The 18005-nt window shown below is 38.3% G+C and overlaps 2 protein-coding genes across 14 annotated transcripts in view; one reads left to right on the plus strand and one right to left on the minus strand.

The window, feature by feature from the left end:
- RNF141 (ring finger protein 141) overlaps window positions 1–18005 on the plus strand; it is an 87563-nt gene that overhangs the window by 1803 nt on the left and 67755 nt on the right. For 7 of the 11 annotated variants that reach the window (XM_053946090.1, XM_053946091.1, XM_053946093.1 and 4 more), the window contains exons 2-6: window positions 140–339; window positions 1852–1960; window positions 2930–3111; window positions 6124–6231; window positions 11157–11272. In XM_053946090.1, the coding sequence (XP_053802065.1) occupies window positions 155–339; window positions 1852–1960; window positions 2930–3111; window positions 6124–6231; window positions 11157–11235 (663 nt within the window). In that variant the 5' untranslated portion in view covers window positions 140–154 and the 3' untranslated portion in view covers window positions 11236–11272. Of the gene's footprint in view, window positions 1–139; window positions 340–1851; window positions 1961–2929; window positions 3112–6123; window positions 6232–7870; window positions 10646–11156; window positions 11273–11466; window positions 12563–18005 lie in introns of those variants that run through there. The other 4 variants (XM_053946083.1, XM_053946082.1, XM_053946086.1 and 1 more) reach the window with 3 other exon arrangements.
- AMPD3 (adenosine monophosphate deaminase 3) overlaps window positions 13312–18005 on the minus strand; it is a 32935-nt gene continuing 28241 nt past the window's right edge. For 2 of the 3 annotated variants that reach the window (XM_053946080.1, XM_053946079.1), the window contains exons 14-15: window positions 17680–17790; window positions 13312–16754 (exon numbers count right to left, since the gene is read on the minus strand). In XM_053946080.1, the coding sequence (XP_053802055.1) occupies window positions 16578–16754; window positions 17680–17790 (288 nt within the window). In that variant the 3' untranslated portion in view covers window positions 13312–16577. Of the gene's footprint in view, window positions 16755–17679; window positions 17791–18005 lie in introns of those variants that run through there. The other variant, XM_053946081.1, reaches the window with a different exon arrangement.

The raw sequence follows: 18005 nt of genomic DNA on the forward strand, positions 1-18005 counted from the left end.
GTAAGGTTATAATGCCACATTCCAGACTCTCTGACTGTTCAGGTTGTGTTACTTGTGGAATAATTACTGTAGGCTAAAAGAAAGTGAGGGAGTAGCCATTCACAAACACACAAATGTAATGCTCATATATTTTCGGCAGGGACTCTACAAGTGAATGAGAACTTCTCTCTACAGAACTGAGGTGAAGAGCTTCACCATGGGTCAACAGATTTCAAACCACACACAAACTGTAATTAACAAGTTGCCAGAAAAAGTAGCAAAGCATGCCTCTTTGGTTCAAGAAAGTGGTTTCCTAACCTATGAAGAGTTTCTGGGAAGAGTAGCTGAACTCAATGATATGTAAGCCTAACTTTGCTTCTTGGTTTTTTTTTTTTTTTTTTGGTGTTTTACAGAGACCTTTTATGCAATATATTATTGTGTGCTGGCTAAGCCAGAACTGGCCTGATGGTTTTGAAATGTATCCTTCATTTCTTTATGTCTTTATAATGGGTCTAATTAAACTTCAAAATCAAGCCTTTCTCCTCCTTAAATTCAATTCTCTGCAGTACTCTTCTTCCACCAAGCGCTGCTCTCTCTTAAAAGTTCCCAAGAAGTAATTTAGAATCATCATTTTGTTAGTGTCACCTGTGCCCCTTATTGTTCTCCCTTCCACCTGAAGCATTGGCTGCTTCTTCTCTGCTTGTCAGTTTGGGTAGGAAGGAGCAATAGGAGCCTGTAGGGACAGCAGATCTACATGAGGAGGGTGGCACCTGAGACAGAACTGTTTGTGACCATCTCTGCCACCTCTGCAGACATGCCAGGCTGCTCCTCATTAAGGGTGAGATGTATCCCAAACCAGTGACCCAGATAATCCCAAACAAAAGGCTGCTTTTTTGTCAGATTTTTCATAGCCTGCCTTTTGCTAGACCAGTACAATGACAGTAAAAGGAAATGAGCAAAAAAGCAGTGTTGTCATTTTTAGCCTGTATTTATGGCATACAATGAGAGTGATAAAATGAAGTGGAAGCACACACACACTCTGAATAAGGGCTGTTTAACTAAATATATAAAATATAGAATATAAAATAAATAAAAATATTAAAAATAAATGTTTGCTATTTAACTAAAATGTGAATTTGTATTCAGTTTAGAAATTATCTTGGAGAGGGTCATACTTTTGTGAATGACTTTGAAAAACACATAGCTGTCTTCTGGGTAGACACATAAATAGATTTTGAAGAGCATAACCTGATGTTTTGCCTGAGACTCCAGGCATATATTAGTATAATTCACTCCAAAATACTGTTATTCAAGTGGTTTCTTTCTTTCCAGTGTTTACTTAAGCCTGAATGTGTTCTGATTCTTATGGAATAGATTGTTGTGTCTGTGTTCCACTAAAGAAACAAATCTTAGGTCACCTGACATGTTCATGTGACTACCTCATTATTAATATGTACTAATAAAAATACACCTCATCAGCATACACTGGTAGTCACAGGCTTTTTTTTACATACCTGTTGAGGAAATAACCTTTTCAGATTGGAGACAACATGGTGTGATCAGTATAATAAACAGTGAGAATATATATGAATTTAAATGTCTGTAAAGTACACCTGCTTGTTGATGCTGTATCAAAAGAGTTGCACAACATTTTCTGAAGTTTGCTGTGCAGTATAAAGTGAAATGGATTGTGTATTCAATGACATGCTAAGAAAATCATACTCTATACTTGGATGCCCCTGGGCAGTATTGCTAAAATCTCTTTTAAGGATGGAGAGCAGACAGGTGATCCATAAATAATCTCACTTGGCTGAGGCTGCTGATTTTTGCAGGTCCAGCACATGGCACTGAACTGATGTTGCTTTGTTTCAGTACTGCAAAATTGGCTTCTGGACAAGACAAACATCTGTTATTTGAAGTGCAGCCTGGGTCTGATTCTTCTGCTTTCTGGAAGGTGATCGTTAGGATAATATGTACCAAAGTAAGTGTGAACATTTTAATTTGATGGGCAGTTTGTATGCACAGATTCAAGGACTGTCAGTTTACTTGTAAAATCCAACACCTGCTACATGTGTTTTGATACAGATGATGTATTCAAAGATGCTGTTGGACATAAATTAAGTCTAAATTCTAAGTTTCTGCAAAAAACATGGCAACAAAAACATTTTTATAACTAAGCTTAAAGGAGTGATGCCTTCCAGTGGAGCACTTACAGCCCTTTAGTTACAAATGCAGGTGATTTGTGAGGTCAAGTAATGGAATGGTACAACAAACTGCCAGCTGTAGATTTTGAGGTCAGTAGTAGAAATTAATCAGGTCTTCCAGGCATTTTTAATTGAACTAGTGTGCCTGTACATAGTCTAATCCCTTAGAAAACCAATCTAAAAGTTAAATGTTTTCATTTGTGACAAAAACTTATGAAATTTGCTCTGTCTAATGAGGAGATTTCCCCCTCTCTATCCTATCATTAAAGTCCTTTAATGATCCTGAATCCTCTGAGCAATCTTAAGATGTGGTTAAACAAGCCAACCCTCAAACTCTGTTTGAAACCAACAGTTTGTAGTTTTCTGTTTGCTCCCAATTTTCATTAAGGCAGCCATCACTGTAGGCAATTTTTAGTTCAGGTATCAAATGACTGATTATCCTGTGCTTGGTTCTAAGTTCAGCCATTTCTTTGGTCATTAGGTCCCTACTCACACCTGAATCCATTTGAGTAGTGATGGCAATTGCCTTGCTCTGAAATTGTGGTGCTGCCTGTGGTGTTCCTCAGCTGCAGCAGCTGTGGGCAGTCCTGACTCCTGCTGAGGCAGACTGCAGCTTGTTAATGTGGTGAAGGACACTTGGGAAGGAGACTACTGCCTTACATGAGAACTGCAGTGCTTTACAAACATTCTGAGCAATGCCAAGTTAAAACCTGATAAGTAATTGTAAACAATTCTCATATCTTAAGATAAATAAAACAAGTGGCATCGTGGAAGCTTCCAGAATCTTGAACTTATATCAGTTCACTCAACTTTATAAAGACATCACCAGTCAAGCAGCAGGAGTTCTTGCACAGAGTGATACTTCTGAAGAAGCTGCTGAGAGTTGGAGGTCTCTGTCTTCGTGTCAGGCCAGCTTGTGGATGGGAAGGTATTTTGATACACTTTAGCTTCTGACCCAGTTACAACATAAGCATTTTGGGAGTTGTGCTTCAAAACTGAACTACAAGTACCTGCTGATGAGAACTGCTCGTTCTTGATAGCTGCAGGCTTTGTACCATCACAAACATGGACAGACACCTTCCCATGCAACAAGGGAGCTGCAGTGCACTTGGGTGAAATCCTGAAATATGGTGCTACCATACCTTAGCTTCAGAACAGCCCTTTTAGAGATCAGTTCCAATAGAAACATAGTATATGTTGAATGTCCTGAATAAGGAAACAGGAGGAAACGGAATCAGCTGCAGCTACAAATCCAGGGGGTTTGACAGTGTTTGTTTAAACAGATTTTGTTATTGTTCCACTTAAACTTTCTCTTCCTCTTACATTTTGGCATGTGAAAGTTCCCATCTGTTGCCACTAGAAACCCATCCTTTATGGTAATAATTTAACTTGCAAGACTGGAAAAATGTGAATTGTCTCACTCATGTTGACCTTCTACTTTGTTAACCAGAGGAAAAACAAAAGACTGAGGTCAACACCTGCAATAACTTAATTTCAAACTGAATGTAAAAGCAAGAAGCTTGTCACCCTTTCCCTTTTGTGGAAGTGTTGCTACTACCAGTAATTTCTTACTTTTCTTGAATAAGTTCATGGTTCTAACTCAGTTTAAAGTGAGGTAGAGCTAGGTTTTACAAGAAAAGGTAGTAAATGGTAGAGTTCTCTATGTTCACCAGTGAAGAGCTGGCAGCCAGGTATTTTAATGGAACAGCCTGAGTGTCACACTTCAGCTGTTGAAATGAAAAAGGGGTCACCTGTGTTGTCACCTCACAGAGCCCTCTGGTTTTTCTAAGTCAGTGGATTGCAGAAGGTATTATTTTCATTTCATTCAATTTCCTGTAAATTGTGAACATGTTTGAGAAAGAACAAGAAAATTGCTTTCTCAAGGTTATACCAGAACACACATTTTTATGGAAATGGTCTTTTGCTTCAAACAAACAAATCAAACAACATAGACCCCAGATTCTTAGGCAAAGAACTTAAGCAACTATATATATTGCTAAAGTCAATAGGAAAATAAGAGATTTCCTATGTGAGTTTCTTTTTCAGTTTTCAGACTTGGAGACAGGGGAGATGAGCATCCTTCTTGTTCGTAAACTTCATCACTTGAGGCAGTATCAGTCACAAATAAAAACAGTATTCTTTGCTAATATGATGCAGTTTGGTGAGCTTGTGTCTTAGCCAAGTTTTTCAAGTTACTAAGGAAAATATAAGCTGAAGCACCTTTAAGTATTCTACACCAGTGAAATCTTCTGTATATTCTTCTGTGATGACCACCCACTTGCTTCAGTTCTTCTCACCTTCAGACATTTTTCAGCTCTGCAAAGTTAGCCCTCACTATCTAAAAATAGTAAGTGTTATCTGTTCAATTCTTCTTAACTTTTTCCCCTAGAATAATACCCCATATCTCTACAACATCCACTTCCTATTCAGAGCATTCAAAATATGCCTAAGTGGTTTATGCTTTCTGATAACGAAGAGATAAGCATTTCCTTTGTCTGTCACTCCTTTATTTTACTGTTTCTTCAGGAACTTAGTACTGTGACTAAAGCTGACTTTGCAGAAGCTTTATAAATAGGCCTTGTGTAATTGCTTGTATAGACACCAGCAAATCTCAAAAATTCAAGTGCTCTTAAAGGTTAGTACTCAGAATTGCATGGGGGAGGAAAACGAGAAGGGAACAGGTCTAAAGAACACAGCAGGCTTCTTGGAAATTGTTGTCCTCATTGTATGCAAACTACCATCTGTAAACAAAATCTGTCATTTTAAAGTAATTTATCCAAAAGCAAATTAAAAAGGAAACCCCAAGGACCTACTGAAAGATAAAACAAAGGCATGTTGACTGCTGTTCAGTAGCTGGCTATTCTGTGCAGATCAAAAATGAATCTGTATTTGACAAGCTCCCTTAGATACCTAAGCAAAAATGGTCTGGTCAGTAGTCATTAAGGCAGACTAACTCCTGAAATGCTATTTTTTTCTAGAACACTATCTCGGTCCCTCAGGTCAGAACAGGGATTCCTTAATCAGGGTTTTTGGAAAACCCAAGCATTTTAGAGCACTTCCTTGGTTGTTTTGGAAGTGAGCTGTGACTATAAAATTACAAACTTTACATATCTGTTTAGGCCAGTGAAAGCTGAGGAGTCTGCACCTTTTTGCACTTGAGAAGTCTTGATGGTGCCAGTATTTGAGATACTCCTGATAAGAACATTAGATAAAGATATCTAATATTTGGGGAAAAGATATAAAATGTCAATATCTGTCTTGCGTAGTGAGATAATTTTTAAACTTCCCCACCAACAGAAACACCTGAGAGTTTAACTGGAAAAGCTGTGGTAACAATCATTTTGAGAGTCCTAATTTGAGGAGCGATCATACGGAGCATATTGCAAGCTAAAGTCACCCTTTTCAATCTAATGAGCAGTTCAGCTCCTGGCATTTTGATACCATGTGAGATGAGTGAACCTGCATTCTGGTAGTGATCCTCTTGACATGCATGTTTTTGTCTAGGATATAAACCAGCACACAGAAATGTGGCAACATTCATTATGAATTAGTTCAGCCTAAGGTGCAGTGACAGGAAGGCAGGTTCTTCTCCTGCCTTTAATGTAAACAGTGTTTCTGTTCTTCTGCCCAGTCATGTGATACGAAGCAGTTACAACTCCTCACACTTCCTTGTTGATATGAAAAGGGATTTCCAGAACCCTTGGCAACACCAAAAGCACCTGACACAAATACGAACACAAAAACCTGACACAAGAAATGAATGCACATTCTGGCTTAGTTTAGTTCACTGCTGACATAGGCTGGGATGACATAAGCAGTCCATTCACAGATTAAAAGCACAGGTGTTTCTTTCTGGCCATCACTAATTATTATGCAAAATGTAATAACTGGGACATAAATATCAAACATCTGGAAGAAAACAGTGTCTTCTCTTCTGCAGGGTTAAACAGCTGACAGATGAAGAGGAATGTTGCATCTGCATGGATGGGCGTGCTGATTTAATCCTGCCGTGTGCTCACAGTTTCTGCCAGAAGTGCATTGATAAATGGTAATATAGATGATAATTAATATATATTAATTATTAATATATATTAATTATTTTATTGTATGCATGTTTCAGTTTGATTTGACAGATTCCATGGTTGCCATATAATTTAAAATTGAGTAAAAGTAGACTGAAGCAGAAGGAAGGCAGGAAATTTTGTAAAAAAGAGATGTGAAAATGCTGTTCAGCATTAGTTTTGTAATTTCTTACATCTTTTTATTCTTCTAAGATTGAATCGTTACAACCTTGCTCAGAAACTTGAGAAGATGATATATGCAGATGCTGGCATGTTATGCTTCACAAAATCTCATTTAAAATTTGTTAAGACTGTGCAGATATGAAGGCAAGTTGGACTGTCTGTCACTTGGGAAATAACTGTCAGAGAGGTTTTTTCCTTATGTTATGCTTTCACTTCAAATAAATAGCATACAATTTACTGATTTATCAGACTCTTCCAGAAAGATGTTTCTTCTCCATGCCAGCACCTTCAAGTTTATATATATATATATATAATGTGTAGCTTACAATGTTCAGCTTCACAATAAACTGAACACCTTTTCAGCTTCTGCATCTCTGATACAGAGATGTTTTCCAGTTCTTGGAAAAGTGGGAGAGAAGAATTCCTTTGTGGAGGAACACAGCTCTTATCTGACCATGCAGGCCTTCAAGGATTAGTGAAGTGTCCTGGCAGTCTGGCATTAGGGGACACAGACCTGCTCTGTTAAAAAAGTGATTTTTTTTGGCTAGTTAATGCAAATGGGTTTACACATAATTTGTGCATAAGAATTTTTTTGTGGCTTTTTGAAAGACTTAGCAAGGAAGTTATTCTTATAACAAACACCAGGCTTCCACAAGGAAAAAATATAGTAAAAAATCACTGGATCTCAGAATACAGCAAGTCATTTCTCTCTTCTGGGAAAATATCCTAACATCTATTGGCAGGACAGGGCTTAGTTTAGTGACTCTGCTGGAGAGTGGATTATATGCTGCTTTGGCTGATGAATCAGCTGAACTCCTCACTAAGTTCCAGTTGCACCATGTTTTTTTTTTTTTTTTTTTTTTTTTTTTTTTTTTTGTCTGTAATTTTTAAGGTGGATCTCCTCTTTATTTAGGCATAATGGAGGCTCCCAGCATAACCCAACATAAGTGTTGGGGACCCCTGAGATGGTGGAGGGGGTTGGGACTCCAAGGGACCAGTTCTAAACTTCTGTGGGCTGTGTGACCCAGGAAAAGGCTCCTTCTTCTCTTTATCTAGGAAGCCTATGGAGATTGGTTTCTAAGGACCTCAGCTGAATTCCTGAAGATAGGAGAATTAATTTAGACAGTGAACTTCCATTTAAACTTTCTGGCCAGGTAGCCAGATTCATCCTGTCTGACCTGAGGAAAGGATTAGGAGGAACATGATTTCAAATTATCACTCAAAGAATGGAGCTTCATTCAGAAGTCTTTCTAACAAAGAAAGAAGTTTTTAATCAAACAAAATAGATAGGTGGCCTAATTCAGTTAATGTGATCATTCTTCAAGTTCTCACTGGGTTGGGTTTTGGTTGGGTTTTGTTTGTCCTTTTGGGGGCTCTTTTGGCTTTTTCTGGCCAGCAAAAGACCATCAGTGAAAACCACTCATTTCTGTGCCTTCCTAACAGGAGTGACCGCCACAGAAACTGTCCTGTGTGCCGCCGGCAGGTGACTGGGGCAGGAGATTCCTGGGTGGTGTCAGAGGCCCCTACAGAAGATGACATTGCCACTTACATCCTTAACATGGTGGATGAGGCGGGGCAGCCCCACAGACCCTGACCCTACCCACCAGGCTGATCATGGCAGAAGCACTTGAAGCTTTTGTTTTCCCCAGCGTCTGGTTTTACCCCTCCTTGCCGTTCTTCCACAGTCTGTCCTTTCCTTCTCCTCTTGGCCGCTGTGAGTCTGCGCTGCTCTCCTAAAGCACAGGGTATCTGAGCAAGTCTCTGTGTGTGCAGTCTTCGTTATTAAACTGTTCTTCCAGCAACCTCTTTGATCATTAACACAGTTTACTTTAACAACAGCGTTTGATATTAATTAACGGTTCGACTACTCAACGAAGCAACTTGTAACAGCACAACTACAACTGCAAACTGCCCTTTGAGCATCACAGTGTACTGCTACAGATGAACCATGGTAGATGGCTTGACCTCACAGTTCCTATCCTTAAAAGCAGTCCCTTATTCACAACTAATGTGAATAAAGATGATGAGTTAGCACTAGTGGTTATTAATTTGAAATTTTACTGTTGAAACTTGAAGATGTCCCACTGCCTGTTCTTCAGTAGGAAGTTATTGCTGCTCTTAGTGTTTACAGATACTTAATCTGATCTGTTATGACTTTTAGTATTAATTATTTTAAATCTGTTTTTGAGGGTGTAGGCAGGTCTGTAAATGTACTTGTGCTCTTCCCTTTTTTCTTCTAACAAAACTTATCTCTTAAAATATTTTTAATGATATTTAGCATAATCTTATTAGCTTGGAAACATTAAACAGTTTCGTACACAATCCTAAAAGCAGTAAATCAGCTTCTCAGTAGTTTTTGATAAAGAACAGCTAGAATTATTTTTGAACATTGGGTATATCTGAATGCCTTTATTTGAATTAGCACTTAAGGTGTAGTTTAGTCTGATGCTGTGGTTTTATCTGCTCCTCTTGAGTTATTGAAGTGATGAGATCAGAGTTAAAAGGTATATGAAGAGTTACAAGTGATAATCTAAGTAAGGGTGCTCTACTTTATATCTACAAGTGCAATATGCTTTTATGTAGCAGAGGGAAACTTCTTTAAGAGTAATGTGGCTTGGACTGAGATGCACATGTGACAGCTTGGAAAAGGGATATCTCAACTGGAGTGCAACAGTATTTTGTGTCTAGCAGAATAAAGTCTTTAAGATCTGAGTTTAGACAGTCTAAAATTGTTAGTATTCAGGAAACCCATCTTAAGCCTCTTGTGCATAAATAGTGTTATGAAAATTAATGGCTACTGTAGAGAATTCATCTTATATATATATATATATTAACAAATACTACTTCTTCTCACTCAGTAACCTCAAGTTAAAACATTCAAGTGTAGCATTTGAGGGAATAACAGCATAAATCTTGCTTACTGTGAAGACTGCATTTTTCCTTACCATACCTGTTAAAATTCCATGATGCCATAAGGCTTAAGTCCTTTTGTCACAGACAGGTGCTGAACTAAAAGGCATGTGCACATGTAGATATGCATATTTAGGTTATTTTTCTTAATTGGCTACAAAATAACTTAATTACATCAGTTTGTTAAAGAATGTGCACAGAGTATGGCATGTGTTTGAGCTTGGCTTGTGACACCATTGTCAATTTTATCAGAGGTTTTAAGACAGAGAAGCAATGTACCCTTCATGTGTCTGTCATCTGAGAGCCTGTATGGCTTAGTGTGTAAATCTGTATTTAGCTATGGAAAAATCCTTTTAGGAGTGTATATAGCTGAGAACTATTTTTTTCCCCCTTTCTTAAGCCAGTGATAGCAATGAGATATTCTTCAGTAAATGTATGGAGTGTTTGGTTGCATAAGGGTGGTTGTTGTTTGGGCTGGAAATCATTACTGGCCCAGGATTTCCCACTAAAACATGTGCAAATATTCCTAATCACGCACTAGTTTGGTTTCTTTTTGCATTTTGAGCTTGCATTAGTCCATGTTCAGAACTTTCAGATAATCTTTGAATTTTTTAAAGTTTTTATATCACTGGAACAGAAAGAGCATCTAAATGAAAGCCTCAAGCTAACTTTATTTTTCAAGTACTTCAAGAATTATACTTCTGAACTGAGATTTTATAAGTTGACTTTCTGCTGAGAACTTACATGAACTTCTTAAAATGTAATTTTATAATGATGCAAACAGGTTGTTAATTGCAGCATAATGACAGTTACAATATAAACTAATGCAAAAATTATTTAAATAGTGAAAAAGTAAACTTTGTATTCTGTACAGCTTTTTTAAATTAAGTTGCTGTAATTCACAATGCTGTGATGTAGATACTGTAATGTGTGCCTTGTAAAATATATGTACTGTATGTTATATGGAGAAATAGATACTTTAACACTGAAAAACTAGTAATTTGGTACTGGTTGGTATTACTTAGCCTGAAGTACAACATTTAGCAAACAATTTTGGAAAAGGAATCCATTGGCATGGACATGGCAATGAGTTCTAGAAGCTAGACCTTGAAAATGTGAATTACTGAAAATAGCTGTTGGTGGTGGAGGGCATTAGAATAAATTAACTTTCTTGTGTTAAGTGAACATTTCTTACAGGTTTAATGTGAAATTGTAACTTAAACATTAGAGATGGTATTAATAGCTAAGAACATTCCACTATGTTAAACTTTCTGTATGAATTGTGCAATAAAGTTACTTTGGAAGAAACGTTAGAGTTTTTTTAAGCTTAAGGAATCTCTTGGCTTTAGTACTGCAGAAGTCTGAAAACTGAGTTTTGATCCAAATACAATTGCATTGTACAGGTGGTGTGGTTAAAAGTGTGGCACTTTGTGTCAGAGCTCTCTTAAACTTTGAAGGGTTGTATCAACAAGGTACCTCAATGCAGCTCTGCAAAAAAAAAAAAAAAAAAAAACCACTGGCTCTGATTTGACCTCTTCTAGGCACACAAATAAATTGGAATGTTCTGAAGTGATGGGAACAATTAAACAACTCTAATTCTTAGAGGACAATATTGAGGAGCATGTTTGTTTGGGGAAAGGATTTTTATTTTCAGAGATGTGTGATACACTTTCCCCCCCAGGTTATTTCATCATGTTTCTAATGGTATTTTAAGGTTTAAGAATGCTAAGTTTTGGAATATTCTTTTCTTTTCTTATTCTTTACTCCTTTTAAGTAAAAATTGAAATATGTAATGAATGTAACTCTTTCCTCTCTCTAGTTACTTGGCTTATCTCTTTGGATCTTTGGAAGCCAAGGCAGAAATGGGAGTGGAATTCATTAACAGATCAGGAAATTAGAATGAATGAAATGACCAGTTGACAGGCACAGCAGGAGGTAGGTGTACCAGAGCAATTAGCAAACCTTTATATGTACTAGGTTTCAAGTTTAGGCACCATATCAGTGTGATGGGCATGATTCTTTCTTTTGTTTTGTTTTTGTGGGAAATGGTATATTTACCTTCCATATCTTTCCTTTAAAGAAAATTCTATACATAATTAGAAAGGTTTTCTTCTTCATTCTCCTTCCAGTTCTGGAAACCAGGGCAACCACTGAGATCTCTGTGTTACAGGTTTGAACTGGAGCTGTTCAGTCCCACCCTTGTAGAGCTGTATGTGTCAAATGCATTATTTTTGGAAGGAACATACTGGCCATGGTTCTTTGTGCTTTGCATCCAGCTAGATCCTGGAAAAACAGCCCCCTCAAGGAGCTCTAAGGATGTTTGATATAACTAGGAGCTGTATGTTAACCTGGCTGGCCTTAATCTTTACGCTACATATACATAATGCTTTAATTTTGTATTCACACACATTCTGTAATGGAAGTAATATGACAGTAATTAAGTATTTTCTTTGGGCTTCTGTTGTGGAATCACTCCTGAAGATAACTTGCCAGAGGTTTTATCCTCACCTGCTTTAAGTGGGTGAACAGAATTTTGCTTTATGTGTGTGTCTTAAACATCAGCCATTTCAAAACTGAATTTTTGTTAACTGTCGTTCTTCCAATGCTTGACTCCAAGACATGGAATTTATCATACAGCAATATTCTTTAAGGACTGAGAACTTTTCCTGCTGGGATGTGTCACTGGAATTAGGCTGGATGGGGCTGTGTGCCTTCCAGTGACCACAGTGTGTGATCACCAGGTAACATTTTGCTCTGAGCCAGCCAATGTTACATCCATGAGGGATGGGACAGCACATTCTGCTTTTGTGTCTGAGCTGCCAAGATGTTCATTAGCAGATCTTTACTTACCTCACTAAGCCATCAAAATCCAAATAGTAAACACTGGGCATAGGATTTTTAGGTTTAATATTAGAAGGAATTATCAGTTTTGTGAACTTGGATAGAACTTTGCACTGTAGGTCTGCTGGAATGAAGAATACAATCCAATAGGTGATTAAATGAGCATTCTTCTTTAGTTCAAAGTGCTATTTAAAAATGCTATGTGTTTTCACAAAGTAAACCTAAAGTATTTGGAAACTTGCACCTCTGAAATTTGTAAGTGTAAGAAGGTAGGAGTTTGATACAACAATCTGTGCTTCCATGCTGATGTGTTTCTGACCCATTTTAACAGACCTTCAAAAACTACTTTTTATGTGAGACCTGTCAGTCATGGTGAATGACTAATGAAGTAGTGGTGTTGGTGTCTCATTGTTATACAGACTGTGCTGTTTAACAGTGGTGTTCAGTGCTTTGAGAGGTGTGGGGGAGAAATGCACATTTCTCACTTACAGATGAACTGTGCTTCACCAGTGCTGCTCGTGTACAGAAATAAAGTTTGTGTACTGAAAGGGATGATGTTCTAGTCTTCATCTAAAAATATTAACACTTCTTACTGAAGTGTTTTGTGTTATGCTTTTCCTTAAAAGCCACAGTGACTGTAGCAGGATATCTGTGTTGATACTATTTCTTTAAATCTGTCACTTGTTGGCTTCATAGTTGGATTTTGTCAGATGAATCTGTTGTGTGTGCTCATGAAATCACACCTTGAACTGCTCTGCCCTCAGGGTCAGGGCTGCTTTCCTGCTCCCAGGCTGGGTGTTTTGACTCTCAACTCCAAATCCACATGAGGCTCCAGGATCAGCAGGAGCTGCTGTGTGCCCTGCCCTGGTGCCCAGCTTGGATGAGCAGGGAAGCAGGGTGGGCACCAAGAGATGGTGGGGGCAGCCTTTAGCCCCTTCTTCTAAATAGTGCTCACTGTCTTCTCTATCTCCACTGGGTTTTTTCAGTTTTCATGCTTCATTAAGGTTTAGTCAGTTTAGTTGCACATGGGTTTAGTTCTCCTTAAATGTGGAGATTGGGAGGAGCTACTTTTTTTTTTTGTTTGAGATATACACGCACACAAAATCCATAACCACGTTCTTTTACAATTCATTCAATTCATTCATTAGTGTAATGTTTAATGCTTCCACAAGAGGCAAAAGATAAACATCATGTAACCCAGGCACAGAAAGAAAAAGCAGTTTTTACAGACACCTTTTCAGACTTGGATTTTAACTAGGCAAAGAGAACAGAAATGTTTAGCCACACGTAAAGAACAATGATACGAGACAATAAGATGGCTCTGGGCTGTGAAAAAATATGTATTCTCCAGTAGCAGAGCAAATGCCTTAAGTATGCTAAAGTAACAGAACAGAAAAGAATTGTTCAGGTAGATAGGTTGTAAACATCAAATAACCATAATTAACCATTTCAGGTTGAAAGTATAAAATGCTTTTGAACCAACAGATTTAAGGAAGCCTTGAATAACCTTTGAGCCTCTCCTAATGAAGTAAAGAGAAAGGAGGATGTTCTTCCATCCTGCAGCAGTACTTACCCAGTGGCACCTGCAGTGATGTTCTTCCAGCCCCTGAGTCAAACCAGCTGTGTTCTAACCAGGTTTGACCTCAGCACAGCTGGGGGGATCAACCACTGCCCTGTCCTGCACTGGTGTCTGTGTGTACAGCAGTGACTTGTGCTGGATCTGTCTTTTCATTCCAGCCACAGCCTGAGCCCTCAAGGTTACTCTGAACAGCCTCACATTAGCACAAAAGTGCAACTTTAAAAACATAAAACAACGCAAAGCTTAAGAACTGAACTTGGGAATCAGTAACATTTGCCCAATTAAAGGATGACCAGGAGAAATGTAGTAGTGGAAGCTTGGAAGGATGTCTGTTTATTTCTCCAAATATAATACTATAAGCCCAATTTCCCCTTAAAAGCAGCACACAGGAAAGCACAGAAAGCAGAACTTGTGGTCATGACCGTTTATGTGTTACTGTGGTTATTGTCAGAATCCCAATTACTGAATATGCAAATCCAGTTGTTTTTTTTTTCAATAACAGCTACAGACCTATTAGAACCTGAGGTAAGGAAAGCTGAAAAGGTATTAAATATATACACAAATTTGGTATAATTTTAAGGAAACTAAAAAAGACATGTGACAACAAAAGCAGCACTAATAGGTGAAACTACCCAAGTAAGCAATGTTTATCAGATGGAAATACCTAAAATTGAAATTCTTCATACCAAGCATGTTGCTTATTTAGTCTGGATGCAGATGTTTTTCCCAAATAATGTTATGTTGATAACAGTTTATTAGGAAGTTGTACTTATGAAAACAAGACATTTGCATTTGATGCAGCTGAACAGCTTAAACCACTTTCTCAGACTTCATCCTAAACAAATGACACCAATCCTGAGACTGCATTCTATGAGCTGCTAAAGTTCCTAACAGTGAGGCCGACAGGGGCTGCTGACTGAGAACTTGGGACAATTTTACTCTCGTACAGCTGGGCAGCGTAATGTGGTTTCACAAGATTTTAGGGGTACAAGGAATACAAACTCTGGCACACTGCAGACATTAGGCTGGGGCACTGAAGAGCTGAAGTCAAATTCCCACCACCTGTCTGCAGCCCTGGTTTTGGAAGAAAAGCCTCTGCAATCACTGCAGTTCCCTCTGCATGACACTGGCTAACTGTGATGGTAAGTGGATGACCAGAGCTCTCCCTCTTGTGCCTTGGACTCCCTCAGAGCAGCCTTAATTCCAGGCTGCTTCCTGACATCTTTAGGTTTATCTGTCTTGGGGGGGGGTTCTTGCAAGGCTGTACAGCTATAGGAGGTGATAAGGAATTCTCCTTCCTCACTTTAGTGCCATTTCCTTGCACAGGAGAAGGGCCTGGCCTAGGAAATACAAGTGGCATGAGACATCTGACTGAGCACAACATGCAGGGTTCAAAGTCAGGTGAACCTTGATGGGCCAGTATCAGTTACTGGCTTTTTATGCATTAATGCTGAATGCCTGTTTGAAGAAGCCCAGTGTCCCTGTGCAGGGTATTAGAGAGCCAGGTGTCTAACCCTGGGCTCAGGTCCTGCCTCAGGGACTGCAGGCCTTTGAATTGAGTTGCTCTGCTGGACTCACAGGCATCCACACCCTCTGCTTCCCCAGCCTCGAGTCTTTTTTGGTGTGAAACTGTGTGCAGCTTCTACAGTACATAGCTGCCATCATGTTACTACCTTTAATCCTTTCTGAAGTACTGTGTCATAAAGATGATGAAACAGAAAGAAGATTGAAAGTGATGAATATTCCAGTAGCTGTATTTTACTAACCACTTCCTCATAAATAAATAGTTTAACATAACATACCATGATTTGAAATGACACATTTCAAGTGGGCTGGCTTCTGTATAAATAGACAGCTTGACTTCCCATTTAGCTGTAGTTGACTAAAATACAGACTAAAACAAATGTGTAAAAATATGTCAGAAGTAGGACCAGAACCAGGTCTGGCATTTCTACCACTGATTCATAAGAACACTTCCCTTTTTCAAGTAAAAAATTTCTCTTTACATGCAGCCAGAATTATCTGCATAAATTTCTAAATAATTTGAACGGGCATATCCACATATTCCCATTACAAAGCAATAAAAAAAGTGTACTCAACTTTAAAGGCAAAATTTTCTTGATGTAATTAGACTCATTACAATGTATAATAGTGATTTTGACACCGTTTTCCATTTGCTAGATTAAAAAGCATTAATCTGCTGTTCTTCACTGACATCCTACATAACAACAGGAATTAATTAGTCATTGAACAAGATTACTTGGTGTTTCTTGTTTTCCAATATAACTGCTGAAACATTGAGTTAAAAACTGTGTCAGAAGACCTTCCAGAATGAAAGGGTAGCCTCAAAATTATGCACCCCATAAAAATTGCTAATGAATAAAGGGTTAAACTTAAAAGTCTTAAAAGCCATGACTGGTACTGAGATGTGCAGGACCAACCCAGGTGGGTGTGTGCTGTCAGCATCTGCAGGATCCTCAGGTGCACAGCACAGCTGCACTACAGATATTCTCTCTGGTTTCCCAGGCTACACAGCAGGGCACAGTTAAGACAGTATGAAACAAATAGTACATGATTCTAGAGTTTGCATTTAATATTTACAGCAATCTTAAAAGCCTAATGTTTGTAGAAACCGAAATCTTTGCAACGAGAAGAACGCAGTAACAGGTGATGGCAAACGCTGTTTACCTTCCACAGATACTCCCTTTGTCTCTCTACTGTTCAGTTATGTCTCCACAGCATCAAAGACAGGTGATTTGAGGTTAATTAGCATCTTATCCTGCTTAAGAGGGACATATTCTGGTTGCTCTGAGTTTGTAACTACTTGGACAGAGTAGAAATATCTTCTGTTCTCATGGCATCAGCCAGGAAGCTGAGTTCATTGCACAGAGTCTCGTACCTGAAGGCCATCCGGATCTGGGCAACATTTGTCTTTCGAATGTCATTTCCCTCAGGCCCTTCCTTGCAATAATTCACCCCTAAGAATTTCTGCTTTTCCTGTGAACGGGATTAAAAGTCAAAAGGAAGAAGTCAGTTCAACTGCTTTGACTTATTGCAGAAATAAGTGTTAGCTGAATGAGTCCGGTACAAGTGAAAAGAGCAGTTTCAACCAGCTGGCCGTTGAACTCTTCCTCAGAGTCTTAACCAGTTTAGGAGATTTTAAGGCCAAAGTTTATATAATCACTCAAAAGTACACTCAGTCTGGCTTGCTAAAACCCTCTCTGTTAGTGTTCAGCCTTCACTGCCACATCTTGCATGTGAGAAGATGAAAAGAGGCTTAGGTCTCTTCTGTTGGTTAAATGTCACACAAGAGGAAAATGAGTAGTTGTCACCAGGGAATATTGGAAGAAGCAACAGCATATACTCATGAAGCCCCTTCAAATACCAGTTCCTTCAGAGAAATGTTCAAAAGTGACACAGAAGAGAGAATGCTCTAAAGTAAGTCCTAGAGAAAGCCTTGGCTGTGTAGAGTTTTAAAGCCAGAAGGGAATTTAATCTAATCTGACCACCTATCTAAACTAAATATTTTCTGTAGTACTCCCTTTTAAGTAAAAAAACGTCTTACTTATGACAGGCAGTTTGTTTTTACTTGATGCTAAGACATGATGCAGAAAATCACTGGCAGGAGGATATCACCCAAATTAGAAATTTGTAACTGGAAGAAGAACTGAGTATAAACAGACATCTGGTCTCTCTACATATTTTGAGAATTCCAAAACAAAGCTAATGAGGAAAAGTAATATTAATACTTTACTTTTAATGTAAGACTGCATAGCAGATAGTTTGTGACTATTTCTGGAAAAGAAGACAGGGATATGCACAAACACATCACTAAGCACCTGCTATTCTGTGTTCAGACTACTGACTTCTAGGTTCCTACTTGCCTTCATATTCACAGGAGAGGTTTTCCAGCCATACTTACCTTATCTGACAATCCACTCTGTAGAACGCTGTTTCTTGCTATTTCACACAAGTCACATGTGCTTAGTTTCCACACCTGAGCTGCAATAGCATATTCTTCCATGAGAGCTTCCTGCAGCACCAAAATACATTTGATATTAAATTATATGTAAATAAGATATAAATTGGGATATGTACTCATTACTAATTAAGGATTTTATACATGCTCTTTAGAAAGCTGTGAAAAATTAGAAGTTTGAAACTTTAAAATCACAACTACAATGAAAAGACTTGTTCATTTCAAATTTCCCAAGGACTACTGGTTAATAATTAATAGGCACTGGGTAT

The sequence above is a fragment of the Vidua chalybeata genome, chromosome 6 (assembly GCF_026979565.1).
Source record: "Vidua chalybeata isolate OUT-0048 chromosome 6, bVidCha1 merged haplotype, whole genome shotgun sequence".
In the NCBI taxonomy this organism is placed as follows: domain Eukaryota; kingdom Metazoa; phylum Chordata; class Aves; order Passeriformes; family Viduidae; genus Vidua; species Vidua chalybeata.